At 53.3% G+C, this 12236-nt stretch overlaps 6 protein-coding genes across 6 annotated transcripts; 3 read left to right on the top strand and 3 right to left on the bottom strand.

Annotated features, from left to right (window-relative positions):
- Positions 1-1227: 1227 nt before the first annotated feature.
- B0I36DRAFT_355137 (uncharacterized protein) lies at positions 1228-2620 on the bottom strand (the record flags this gene model as incomplete). The annotated part of the gene is made up of 3 exons (XM_046157408.1): positions 1228-1669; positions 1907-2216; positions 2377-2620. 3 exons carry the CDS (start codon positions 2618-2620, stop codon positions 1228-1230), a joined length of 996 nt encoding a protein of 331 aa, XP_046005951.1.
- On the bottom strand, positions 2607-3811 carry B0I36DRAFT_337344 (uncharacterized protein). Its single transcript, XM_046155664.1, has 2 exons — positions 3336-3811; positions 2607-3287 (listed from the first exon to the last, which is right to left on the bottom strand). Exons 1-2 carry the CDS (start codon positions 3764-3766, stop codon positions 2873-2875), a joined length of 846 nt encoding a protein of 281 aa, XP_046005952.1. The 5' UTR covers positions 3767-3811; the 3' UTR covers positions 2607-2872.
- A 205-nt stretch (positions 3812-4016) lies between these two features.
- Positions 4017-5477, top strand: B0I36DRAFT_368877 (P-loop containing nucleoside triphosphate hydrolase protein; the record flags this gene model as incomplete). The annotated part of the gene is made up of 2 exons (XM_046159683.1): positions 4017-4116; positions 4183-5477. 2 exons carry the CDS (start codon positions 4017-4019, stop codon positions 5475-5477), a joined length of 1395 nt encoding a protein of 464 aa, XP_046005953.1.
- Positions 5478-5819: 342 nt separating this feature from the next.
- Positions 5820-6242, top strand: B0I36DRAFT_337349 (uncharacterized protein). The gene has a single exon (XM_046155665.1). The coding sequence runs from the start codon at positions 5864-5866 to the stop codon at positions 6161-6163; it is 300 nt and encodes a 99-aa protein (XP_046005954.1). The 5' UTR covers positions 5820-5863; the 3' UTR covers positions 6164-6242.
- A 3609-nt stretch (positions 6243-9851) lies between these two features.
- Positions 9852-10626, bottom strand: B0I36DRAFT_216011 (uncharacterized protein; the record flags this gene model as incomplete). The annotated part of the gene is made up of 2 exons (XM_046148968.1): positions 9852-10382; positions 10438-10626. Coding segments are annotated over 2 exons (720 nt in total), but the record flags the coding sequence as incomplete, so codon positions are not given.
- A 400-nt stretch (positions 10627-11026) lies between these two features.
- On the top strand, positions 11027-11801 carry B0I36DRAFT_337359 (uncharacterized protein). Its single transcript, XM_046155666.1, has one exon. It carries the CDS (start codon positions 11058-11060, stop codon positions 11709-11711), a length of 654 nt encoding a protein of 217 aa, XP_046005956.1. The 5' UTR covers positions 11027-11057; the 3' UTR covers positions 11712-11801.
- Positions 11802-12236: the final 435 nt, after the last annotated feature.

Below are 12236 nucleotides of genomic sequence, written 5' to 3' on the forward strand. Positions count from 1 at the left end.
TTTCCACGGGCGTGGAAGCTTCTCCACAGGCGTGGAAGCTTCTCCACAGGCGTGGAAGCTTTTCCACAGGCGTGGAAATTTCTCCACAGCCGTGCCTAAAGTCGCGTGAGTAGCGGTCCCAACCACCCCAACACCGCATTTAAGATTACTGTACTACAAACAAACCGCTCCAGCTGGGCGAGACGAAGGGTGGAGTCAGATGCTGGGGTCTAGCCGACTGAACGTAAACAAACAATTGGCTTGGCGTCCGTTCGCTTTCTAACGGGATCAACGGGGACCTGGGCCAGATACGTAATAGCACCGCGAAAAATGGCAGACAGGTTCGAAAATCCTTAGAAATAAAGACGTGCCATCATGATCATCATCCTTCCGATTGGGCTTGGCATAATCGTGCACGATGCGTGCTGCGCGATGGCCTATCAAAGACCTGACGAATGTTAAGCCGCGTTGCCCCACCCCACTTGCCACTTTAGGGAGGAGGAGCTGGCAGGACATGGTGGATGTTGTACACATGCGACAGAGCCGCCCCCGCCCCCGCCCCTGTGCTGAAACAGGACTCCACCACAACAGCGGTGAGCTCCCTCGGTATTCGGTCACGGGGTATCCCACAAGCTCAGCACGTCGGACTGGCTGGGCTTGTGGGCCGTCGTCTTCGGCCCAAAAGAAAAACAAAAAAACAATTATCTACGGCTTGTTCGGGGTGGGACATCGGCCACAGCGCACCAGGCGGAACGCCGCTCCGCGTCCCTGCTGCAGGAGAGGACGTGGTTCGACGCGGACTTAAACTTGCATGAACAGAGGGGCAACAATATGTAGGAAGTTGTATTACATACCAAGTGGGAAGAGCGCCTGGTAGCGGCTTACTCCTTGCCGCCAGATGGTAGGGGAGGCAATTAGCTAAGCTTCGTCTCGCTAGATCAGGTCACACATATTGCTGGCTGAGACAAGCAAGGTTCGGGCAAATTCTTGACAGGAAGTGTAACTAAACGAGAGATACATTGACCAGCTTTATGTACATACAAATGTCGATTCGCCTACGAATGGCCCGCACCTACACTGCCAGACACTATGTCTCACCTTCCCAGACCGCGGCGAGGAGGTTCCGTAGGGCAAGAAATCTATGGGTACCCTTGACATTGTTTTACGAACGTCCTTCCCATACACATAAGACATTCTTGTAGAGAGTATGAGCCGGGAATCACCGCACCCCGCAACTCACTTGCGACATTACAGAAGGTCCGCTATCCACTTGATTTCTTCGTAATGGTGACCAGGAAGGGAATCGAGCGGCTCCGCCCAGGGGATTCCGAACCGACGACGCCACGTTGCAGAGACTGCCGCAGCCACCATCTGGCTCGCAGAGCAAGAGAAGAAAGACGGCTCCACCAGTGCAGCCCGGAGGACACGCAAGACTTCGAAGCGTATGTATTGCTCCAAGGGGGTGCGCGAATCGGGAGGATACACAAAGTCGAGGAAGTGGATTGGGGTTGAGCCGTTGACGCAGTGGCCAATGCGGTGCAGGATGCTCGCCCGTGTGCTGAGAATGCTGTCCATGGAGAGCTGGCGATCTGTATCCATGACTGCGGTCTCCAGCATCGCCTCAACGATGGCTCTGTGGACTGCAGTGAGGTCGATTTCGAAGGAAGCTTGGAGGCAAGCCCGAAGCCCCCTACCGTAATGTTGAGGGTTGAAGTAGTGAGATCCAAGGGGCCACACTACCTGACAATGTGTTGGACCGAGAAGGGTTTCAACGGAAGGATCTTGAAGAAGTACCATGATAAGATCCCGAAGATGATGATCGAAGATCTGACAGGTAGGAAGAAATCATTCTGGGGCAGCATCATGCGATTCACCCTTCCTCAACAGCATTCTAGACTATGACCATGGAGCTCCGTTTGCGGCATACCTGCTGGAGGGACCTGTCCTCGATCCATGCTCAATAGGAACATTGTAGCACCTTCCTGTAGATCTAGCAAGAGTATATAGCTTGGTGATATAATGGCTCAGTGTTAGGAAGTCGGGTGGCAGATACGTGCTACAGTCAGATTCGAAATCGGTGTCCGTATGGGTCATGCAAAAATAGTTCTGCGCACGGACACCCTGGCCTTGGCACACCACGTTAATCAGTGGAGAAGTGGGCACCTTTACGGAAAGGTGGGGAAGAGGACGGCCAATTCGTGCTCCAAAGTCAGTAATGGCTTCAACAAGACTCCTCACTTATTACATAGATAAAGGCATCACATTATAAGAAAAGCACACGATTCTACAACAAAGAAGGGTCCCTTTTCGAAGGTACAGTTTTCATAGTATATTATAGCGCAGGCGAGGAGGCAGATCCCACATCACTTAACGCTAGAATGAGCGGATCATCATCACATTCTAGACGCTCCTGGATTTCATCCTCGAGCTCGACCTCGAGATCGTCAAGATTAGCGTTTCGAATTGTGATTTGAGCGGCGATAGGGTTGTGATGGTTGATATCGATCGGTCGCGGCGCTTCATAGAGGCAAAGGCCGATCAGGCGGCAGCGCTGGCGCCCTCCACTGGAATGCTGACAGGTACTATCACGCGACTTCACCGCTTCGTGCGCCTTGCTAATGGAGTAGAAACTAAATGCCATGCGTCTTAACAAGCTTTAGGAGGAATGCATCGCGATTGGTGTGGTTTTGATGCATTCAGACTTCTGGGTCCCATCCAGCTTATGTATTAGTGGAGATGAATGGATGTTTTAGGGACTGTTGTGCGCTGCTGGTATGGAAGGAACTACGCTAACAGGACCTGGGAGTGCCTGCTATAGCCTATCCTCCCTTGCTGGATATAAAACACAAATCGATAGCCTACACACCTGCGGTTGGCAAACCCGCTTAACGGTCTACACACCGCGACCTCCGAACGTGAACCCCGAGATGGATCCGCTGTTCGCGCCTAGCTGGAAGTCGGAGTTGTTGTTTCCAAACGTGACATGCATTGATTGCTTGCGTTCTTCTTCGGCCATCTTTTTCGCTTCTTCCTGCGTCTTCAACTTTAGCCCTTCCAACAGCGCTAGTAACACCCGCAGTATTGCCTGTTCTTCTCCGATCACGCGCCGCATGCCAGCCTCGTCCTCGTCTACCATGCCACTTGTAGTTTGACCTCGACCTTCTGCAGGATGGAGCTGCTGGAGGCGGGTGTCCACCGTCGTGAGCTGCTGGTCCGTGCTAGTGATTGAATCGGTGATGTTCTTCTCCTTGTCAGTGATCGCGGCCTTCAACTCCTCGGTGACACGCTTGCCGCGAATCGAGCTATGCCTAAGACGACAGGTTAGCAACTTTTTTATATAGCGAAAATATACCTACAGTGTTGCAGTGCTGATTACGAGGTTCAGAGTCGCACGATACTTCTGAAGCTGTTCAGACATCGCCTTGATCTGGCTCTCGCGGAAGAAGCCCAGGCCGGCTCGATCCCGCCACGAGATGTCACAGCCAGTAGAATGCCGGGTCCAGCGTTGGAGGTCAGCTCTGAACTTAGTGCAAGATGTCGTGCAGGACACAATCGCATGCTCCAATTGCTCGGCCACCGTTGCGCCCAGGGCAGTCCATTGCGGCTGACCGACTGCTTTCAGAGACTCCAGCGTGGCTTCGACAAAGGCAACATCTTCACGGAGCGCTTCCACAGTGGAGGGGGCATCGGAGATCTTTCGAAGGTCGTCCAGCAGAAGCCGTGTCGCATGGAGTGCTGGGACAACAATGCCAACCACACCTGTCGTGATGCTGAATGGGTCGGCCATGCTCGATTCGACGATACACTGGTTGACGAGCAGAGAGTGCTCATTGAAAGATTCAGATGGTCACATCAGGTCGATGCGGGGTCCTGCCCCACCGTACGCTCAGTCGTAGCGCCAAGACTCGTCTTACGCCACGTGGACGGCGTCGAAGCAGCCTCTCAAGCAGTCTCCAATGGCTCCTTGACTGCTGATGCATCCTGTCCCACCTTGTTTCCAAACAGTCCAACAGCCCGTTAGAAACCGTTCATATCCCATGGCTGAGCACACACAAATTGCCTTCGGCGACAGGAACCGCGGCGTCCAAGTCGGGTTGAACAGTGGATCAATCACCAACGAGTTCCACGTGCCACCCGGTAAGACGAACCTTCACGTCCCTCCCGCCCATCGCCCCGCCTACGTATGCTAACCAACCTTATTAGAACGACCAGAAACACCACCGAAACCGTGCCTCACGATCCCCTTCCGCCGCGACGCCGACTTTGTGAATCGCGACACCCTCTTGGACCAGATACAAGATGCCTGCTCGCGACCGGCCTCCCGCGTTGCTCTTGTGGGGTTGGGCGGAGTAGGCAAGTCACAGCTCGCCATCGAGTACGCCTATCGAACGAACGACGTAGCGACACAGAAGAGTCGACCTACATGGGTGTTCTGGATCCATGCCGAGACGCGGGCCCGCGTGGAGGAGGGCTTCAGAGCCCTCGCCGATACCGTCAAGCTCCCCGGACGAAAGCAGCCAGACGCGGACGTCCTACAGCTTGTAGAGCAGTGGCTCCGCGGCATCGAGAACGGCCCGTGGCTCCTCATTTTGGACAATGCAGATAACGTCAGCGTCCTGTTCGATACCGAACGTGGCTCCACTAGCGCCGCCAATGCGACCGTGGCGAACGATAGTAGGGGGCGAGCTCTCTGGACGTATCTGCCGCAAAGTTCCCACGGGTCGATCCTGATTACAACGAGAAATGAGAAAGTTGCTGAGAAGCTGACTGGAGGCGGTAAGAGCATCAGGGTCCAACCAATGGACAAGGAGCATGCACTTACATTGCTCAAGAAGAAGACCGGCAACAAACCCGACATGGAGAACGGTGTGGCGTTAGTGGAAGCCCTTGAGTACATACCTCTAGCGATCAGTCAAGCAGGGGCGTACATCAGACAGCAGGCGCCGCGGACGCCGCGAACCCCAATCCGCAAGTACCTAGAGGATTTCCAGAAAAATGAGCAACGGAAGTTCAGCCTGTTGAACCGGGACGAGGGCGACCTGCGACGAGACCGCGACGCATCGAACTCTGTGATCGTGACGTGGCAGATCTCGTTCGAGTCTATCCGATCGGAGCGTCCGTCAGCAGCCGATCTCCTTTCGCTCATGAGCTTTTTCGATCGCCCGGGGATCCCAGAATCGTTAGTACGGCCGCTGGGCTACCTCTCAAGTAAAGATCGCGATACGCATTACTCCGAAAGCGAGAGGAATGAAGAGGATAGCGACATCGACGAAAGGAGTGACTTTGGTAGTGAGAGTAACAGTTCCAGTGCCAGCAGCGCTTCCGAGGACTCAGTGGGGCAGAGTTTCGAGGATGATCTACAAATGCTGCGGAGTTATAGTCTGATCTCCATGGACGAGACAGGGGAGGTCTTTGAGATGCACAGTCTTGTGCAGCTTGCAACGAGAAGGTGGCTAAGTACCGAAGAAAGAGTCGAACTATTCAGGAACAGTTTGTGAGTCGGATGGCACGCGAATTCCCAACAGGGGCTTATGACAACTGGGCGACATGTCAAAGGCTGTTTGCCCATGTTGAAGGAGCGGTCAGTCACCGCCCAAAGGGTGGAGAATCGCTCAAAGAGTGGGCGCAGGTCTTATACAACGGCAGCTGGTATGCCCAAGGACAAGGGAGATACAGCTTGGCGGAGACAATGGCGAAGAAGTCACGCGATGCTAGGTTAGAAACGCTGGGTGAGGAGCACAAGCTGACCTGGGATAGTGTTTCGATGGTTGGTGAAGTGCTTCTCGACCAAGGGAAGTACAGAACCGCCGAGAGGCTGTTCATGAAAGTGATGGAGACTCGCAAGGAGAAGTTCGGGCCTGCTCATCCCTCCACGCTTAATAGCATGGCCAACCTAGCGTCAACGTTTTGGAACCAAGGTCGATGGGATGAAGCTGAGAAGCTAGAGGTAGAAGTGATGGAGACTCGCAAGGAGAAGTTCGGGCCTACTCATCCCGACACGCTCACCATTATGAACAACCTAGCTTTCACCTGGCACGCCCAAGGACGTATAACGGATGCTATCGATTTGTTGGATTCGTGCGTCCAACTAAGACGTCATACCCTTGGCCCCGACCATCCAGATACTGCTTCGTCCACCAAAGCCTTAAATGTTTGGCGCGTCGGGCAAGTATCTGTGAGTTGAGTACAGGTGAACCCCGGTTATGCGGAATAAAGGAGACATTCCGTTCAATCCGCTAAAATGAGGTATCCGCAGTATTGAGGGGAGGTCATTCTTGAGGTATTTCACGCCTATCCAGGCTCTGTATTCTACTGAAAGTACATGCGGATATCTCTCTGCTGTAAGGCTTCAATTGATGAGTTCGTAAGTACCCTTTCCTGCTTATTGAGGTAAGAAATGAGGCCAGTATCACCACCTGATTGCTCCTGGTAAAGGCGCAGTCGGCGGAGGGCCTCTAGGGCCTCAACTATGGTGATTCGTGGCTCAATTTCAAGCTCAGCATTATCGTCGTCGTCGTCGTCGTCGTCGCTATTGCCTGCCGGGGTAAACTGGTCGAGAATCTGCTGGTCAAGGTCGTCGGATTCTTCAGTCAGATTCTCGTCAGCCGGGTTCAGGAAGTTATGGATGTTCATCACCTCCTTGACGTGATGATTAGCCTGAAGCCTCTGCAAGCCGTACGTAATCTCGCGAACGGCTTCTTCATGAGTAGCAGCAATTGCTGCCTCAAGTGTGGCCTGCTGGGGGTCTCTAGGGGCCTCCATGAGGCCTTTCTTGAAGCACTTCGTGATAGTTTCAGGAGTCACATCTAGCTCCCAGGCTTGGATGCCCCATCGCAGAGCCTTTAGTACGTTCATTGTACTAAGAGGGTCTCTACCGGCATCATATTCCGACAGCATATAGCGTACCCAGTACCGTCGCCAGTGAGATTTCCAGGCTGCAATGATTCCCTGATCAAGAGGCTGTGTTTTGCTTGTAGTATTGGGTGGCAGCCATATGATAGCGGTGTTTTGTAGGGGGGTCGCACTTGTCAGAATAGCTTCATATCCGGCTTCATGAGCAGAGAAGTTATCCATCAGCAAAATGACGCTTTTACCAGCCATTTGGCGGTCGAACCAACGTAGCCATTGCTCAAATATAGTCCCTGTCATCCAGGCCTTCCTATTGTGAGTCCATTCTAGGTTCATATGGCGGATATCGACCCCCGCAGCGGTGAAGGCGCGAGGCCTTTTTGCCTTGCCAATGAACCATATTGGTAAACAGTCAGTACCTGACCAATTACAGCAGAGATGGGCTGAGATCCGGGCCTTCTCCTTTTTGCGGCCTGGAAGGCTGCGCGTCGAAAGAGAGCGATCCGGAATCATCTTCCAGTAAAGACCTGTTTCGTCGCAATTGTAAATGTCATCATGGGAATACTTCGAGAGGATCTGTCGGATTGAGGCCATCTCCTTCTCAGTATTGACGATATTGACACTGCCTAGCTCTCCATGCTGTACGCGTAGTTTTATATCGTGTCGGCTTTGGAAACGATAGAGCCAGCCGTTCGAGAACTGCGGCGGCTTTTGGTCCTTGTATTGAGGCATTTGCGCCCAGAATTGCCGTGCTTTTGCATTAATGACTTCGCCCGTGATAGTAATTGAGCTTTCAGCTTGCTGGCACCACATATATAAGGCGCCTTCGAGGTCGCGGTGAGGGTTATTATTGACCCGCGTCAAGTCGAGGGCGCGTGGCTGCTGTAGTGGCTCGCTTAGGTACGCGAAACGGCTGCCGAGGATGTCGGTAATGGAGGATGTCGAGATAGGCTGGTCGTACTGCTTCAGGAACCATTGCTGTAGCTCGATATGGGAGTCTGTCGGACGGAGACGTCGTCGTTCGCGAAGGGCTAGCTTCTGCGCAGTCGAAATGCGTCGCCGCGACGGCTTCAAGTTGGAGGGTGCGGTGGCGCGGGGTGCCATTTCGGGGGGTCAAAACGCGGTCCAAACGCGCCCCTATTTCACTCGGATTAGCGGATTTAGGTGGTGGCGATGGCCTCGCTTTGTGCGTAATCGATGAACGCGAGGGATTAGCGGAATCGCATGTGTTTTGAAAGGAAACAGCCAGTTCATCCGCAGAAGCGAGGGAATCCGCTTATGTGAGGTCCGCATAACCGGGGTTCACCTGTACAGTCAGATTCGAAATCGGTGTCCACTTTCGCTGGACACAAGTCTCTCTGCGCACGGGCCGCCTTGTCTTGGCGATGCCATGTGAGTGGAGCCACAAACAAAGCTGCCTGCAAGCAGGCGGGGCAGTCACGAAAGCCATTTCAGGCTGCACCTCAAATTGTCCCAATCTTCATTTATTGCATATACAGGATGATGTCTGAAGAGGAACCCTTATGAGGCCCCCCAAAGATTATTGCAAGCCATTGGATACAGTCAAGTTCGGAATCGGTGTCCCCTAGAGACTAGGTGAAATCGATTGTGCGCACGGACCTTTTGTCTTAGCGGCTTGCAACGCGGCGCCACTTTTGGAAGTGGATATGTATACTGTATAATTGCATATCTCATTCTAGCAGGGACGATCATTTTCGGCCGTGATTGATCTCTCGACCCCGCTCGATTTTACGTCCATCTCTCACACCAGGACAACTTCGAGACCAAAAAGTCGACCACGATGATGGACCTCAAGGATCAAATGATACAGCAAATGCAAGATGATCGGAAAGATCTGGAGGATGCTCTCGATGATATTGAGGCCTATGGCGAAAACATCAAATGGTGAATGTTGCACGTACGGGGCGAAGTAGCGATTTTGTGCTTACTCCCTCATTTAGCCCAAACGAACTTTGCGACAGCGATACCTGTAGCAAGGTATGCTTCACACGCCACTGTTTCGACTGGTGTCTCCTCCACTCCTATCCCTCAGGAGAAGAGATCCACGGTACGGTTAGTGTAGACACATGCTACACTAGTCGTGACGTCCACGGTCAACTCGTGTCAAAACTACAAAGCGAACAGCGGAGACTGTGTGGGTACGAGAATTCTCGGAATGATCCAGACTGCAACATTATAGTGGCTCCGTTTCTGACAGAGAGTGATTTGTGGGAGTTCGAGGAGGAACGTCGTATGGCGGAAGTAATGGCGCGCGAATCACCTTGAGGGACCGAAGGTTTCTAGAAAGGTTACTATTAGTAGGACATAGCGGCTTGACTGTGAGGAATGTCTAGTGGATTTGAAGCTTCGCGAGCAAGAGACGAGTATCAGACGACTATTGAGCTTTAAATTTATAGCAGGTGGTCTATTGCAACGAAAATGGAAGCGGCAACCAGGGGAGTAGGTTTTACTACATAAGGCCGGCTGATGGAATGGCATAGCACAATCCATAGGCAGGCATCGGCAGGGCAGGTCGCCTCAATCGGCGAGCAAAAATGGTGTTGTTGACAATGCAGTTACGCGCTTTCCCAGCGCAGGTCCTCGAGAACGTGCGGATCTTCGTACGCGGTGTTCGCTAAGTGCTGAATCCCAGCGACCAGCGCCTCGACAAAGGGGCAACGCCGGCTCTCGTTTCACTGAGCGATGAGAAACGCAGATGTATCAAGGGGCTATGCGGACGGCGTAAATTGTGACCTGGTCGAGGAGGCGGATGTAGCACAAAGGAAACCGATGGGGAATCGGATGATGTGCCAAGGTCTACATTATCAGCCTGCCGATGGAGTCAAGCCATGAGCACGACGCTCCTTTAGCGGGCCTAGCAGTCTTTGTGAACCCAAGCTAAGATGTCTGTTGGTTTTGTATGAGGAGCCACGTTTCCGAATTGTCTCAAACGAGCGCACTTCCTCCATATCCTCGACCTTGGGCCGCCTGCGCCACTTAGGATGTCGTTTGTGCCAGGGAGATATCAAGACGGACATGTCCAGCAGGATATTATCGCACCAATCTGCTGCACGGAGAGGGATGCGAAATGAGAAGCCGATCGTCCAGAGGAAATCCAGCTGGGTTTGGACCTCTCGCCTTCTTGCATCCTCATCCTTGTCTCGACTGATGGCACTCTCTTCGACGTATTCGTACACAATAGCCAGGTATTCTGTAGTTGGCACAAAATTCCGCACCGTCTCGCCAATGTTGACTTGTATGGAATGTCTCGAGGTAACTGTTGTCCAACCATAGCATCGTCGTAGCCTGGGACGATCCCTTGCCATGAAAGTGAATGCTATGGCCGAGTTTCGTGATTGCTGTTGCTGTTGTCTATTGTCCGAAAAGGCAAGTAGATTCGCTCGCGCTTGGTCTCGTGTTGTTGGGTTGTCGTGTGGGAGAATGCGATCATACTCAGACGAACTTTGAATCTTCTCGAGCAGTGCAGCGTTCTGGCATTCGATCTCTGGCGCCCAGTAATACAATTTAGAGTCGCGCCGTTCGGCTTCCCAGAACTAGAGCTTGACTGTGAGTAACGAGCTGTCAAACGCACCAGTCTGCTTGACTCACCACCTTCACCGCATAGGGCTGAATGTGATGGGCTTCCCAAACCATTCCGTCCATGCCGTGACCGAGGTACGCGCCCCATTGAAGTTGCTGGGCAAAAGGACAATATCTGAGTCGCGGCCTGTAAAATTCCTGCTTGGTACAGCTGGGCTCACCCTGGAGAGCCTTCTGTTCAAGGAAATCCTCGTGGATGAAGGGCGACTGCTTGTTGAGGGGAGGCTGGTTGATGTGGAACGGTGGCTGAGGCGGCAGCTGCTGCTGCTCGTTGTGGAGAGGGGCCTTCTCGTGGAGGAAACGACGGCGCTCGCTGCGCAAAGGCGGATGCTCGTCGCGGGAAGCTCGGGGCGTTGGGCACGCGCGTGTCGGAGTGCTCATGATGGGCAAGGATATGAAGGTGCTGCAGGATTGATGGACGGGTGACAGCTGCGCGACGTGGATGTAACCACGCAGGCTGAGCGGGGCTGGGCCCACCTTCCCCAGCTCGGCACAATCCCCGCTCGCCGGCTGCACCAGAATCGCCAACCCCTCACGCTTCCGGAAGGAGGAGTCCATATATCAGCACGGCATCCATGTTGAGAAGAAATAGGCATAGCGTAACTCCTCAAGTCCCAGCCATCGCGACAATGTCCAAAAAAATACTTGAAGTCCTGTGCTCCCCAAACCCCTTCCCACTGGATCTGATCACAGATGGTGGGAGGAACACGGAAGCAGAAGGCTGGATCCCAGTCTTGGGTTGGACACCATGGCATGACTTCACCTACGATGTGCTCACAAAATTGTTCGGGGCCTATCTGAACAAGCCGGCCGGATCGCTATCCCAACACGACCCGATTCTCGCCGACGATCGAATTATAAACGACGAGAAGACTTGTGAGGTTTTCCTAGGACGGTACATCATGCCAGTTGTCAACATAGCACTGTCGAAGATGTTGCCTGGCACAAAAACAGCTAGTAGCCCTTACGTAGGGTCCGGGTCTACTGTTGAAAGCACAGCAGACTGGGCAGCTCGAATCAGGCACGACGACGGGGAGTTCGAACCTTTGCTTCCAGGCGACACTAAACTGGCACTGAAATGGCGGCCGGACATGGACGATCAGGACCAATGGAGCCTGCCTGTGTCTCAAGTGCTCACTTATGCGCACTTGCTTGGCAGCCGCTACGGCTTCATTATCACCCAATCCCATCTGGTCGTCCTCCGCTTCTGCCGAGAACCCATCGGCACAGGCACGGCTTTCTCTCGACCTCGCCGATCGGGGACCGGACAGGTGTTTCTTTAAAGTATCGGCTCAGGAAGTACTGACATATCATCTGCTATGGAAGCTATGTCCCTAGATACTGGGAATGCGTTATATCTTGATCAACCTGACGACTATTATCCTCCCGAGTATTGCTCAGTACACTGGAGTGCCCATGGGAAAACGCGCCTGACGATCAAACTAGCGCTTACGTGTCTTTGCCTTCTCGCTTCGACAGGGCCTAGGGACATTCACGATCGCCCTTATCCACCGCTAGACAGTTGGGTCGCAGCAGATCCAAAGGGCTAAGTTCACGTCACTACACGGCAGTACAAGAAACGCTTGGAAAAGGGCGATCGTTATCATCAACCCGTTGAAGATGATCAACAGCAAGGCATCTCTAGCGAGCCACTGGAACATGGTTTGGATGACAGCTCGGACATGCCGACGGATGATTTGCAGTACCGTCACGTGGAGGGCATATACCACCAGGCCGACGCTGCCTTGGACGACCCAGGTCCTTCGACAAGAAGGTCAAGGAGATCGAGGAGACATGAGGCTTTCCAG

Source organism: Microdochium trichocladiopsis (assembly GCF_020744255.1).
Source record: "Microdochium trichocladiopsis strain MPI-CAGE-CH-0230 chromosome Unknown B0I36scaffold_12, whole genome shotgun sequence".
Classification (NCBI taxonomy): domain Eukaryota; kingdom Fungi; phylum Ascomycota; class Sordariomycetes; order Xylariales; family Microdochiaceae; genus Microdochium; species Microdochium trichocladiopsis.

What these genes read in the sequence shown, in the direction of transcription:
- B0I36DRAFT_337359 (XM_046155666.1), top strand. Translation starts at nt 11,058, where the DNA reads ATGTCCAAAAAAATACTTGAAGTCCTGTGCTCCCCAAACCCCTTCCCA.
- B0I36DRAFT_337349 (XM_046155665.1), top strand. Translation starts at nt 5,864, where the DNA reads ATGGCCAACCTAGCGTCAACGTTTTGGAACCAAGGTCGATGGGATGAA.
- B0I36DRAFT_337344 (XM_046155664.1), bottom strand. Translation starts at nt 3,766, where the DNA reads ATGGCCGACCCATTCAGCATCACGACAGGTGTGGTTGGCATTGTTGTC. An exon ending in GTAATCAGCACTGCAACACT is followed by an intron (nt 3,288 to 3,335) that starts GTAGGTATATTT and finishes CTGTCGTCTTAG; the next exon opens with GCATAGCTCGATTCGCGGCA.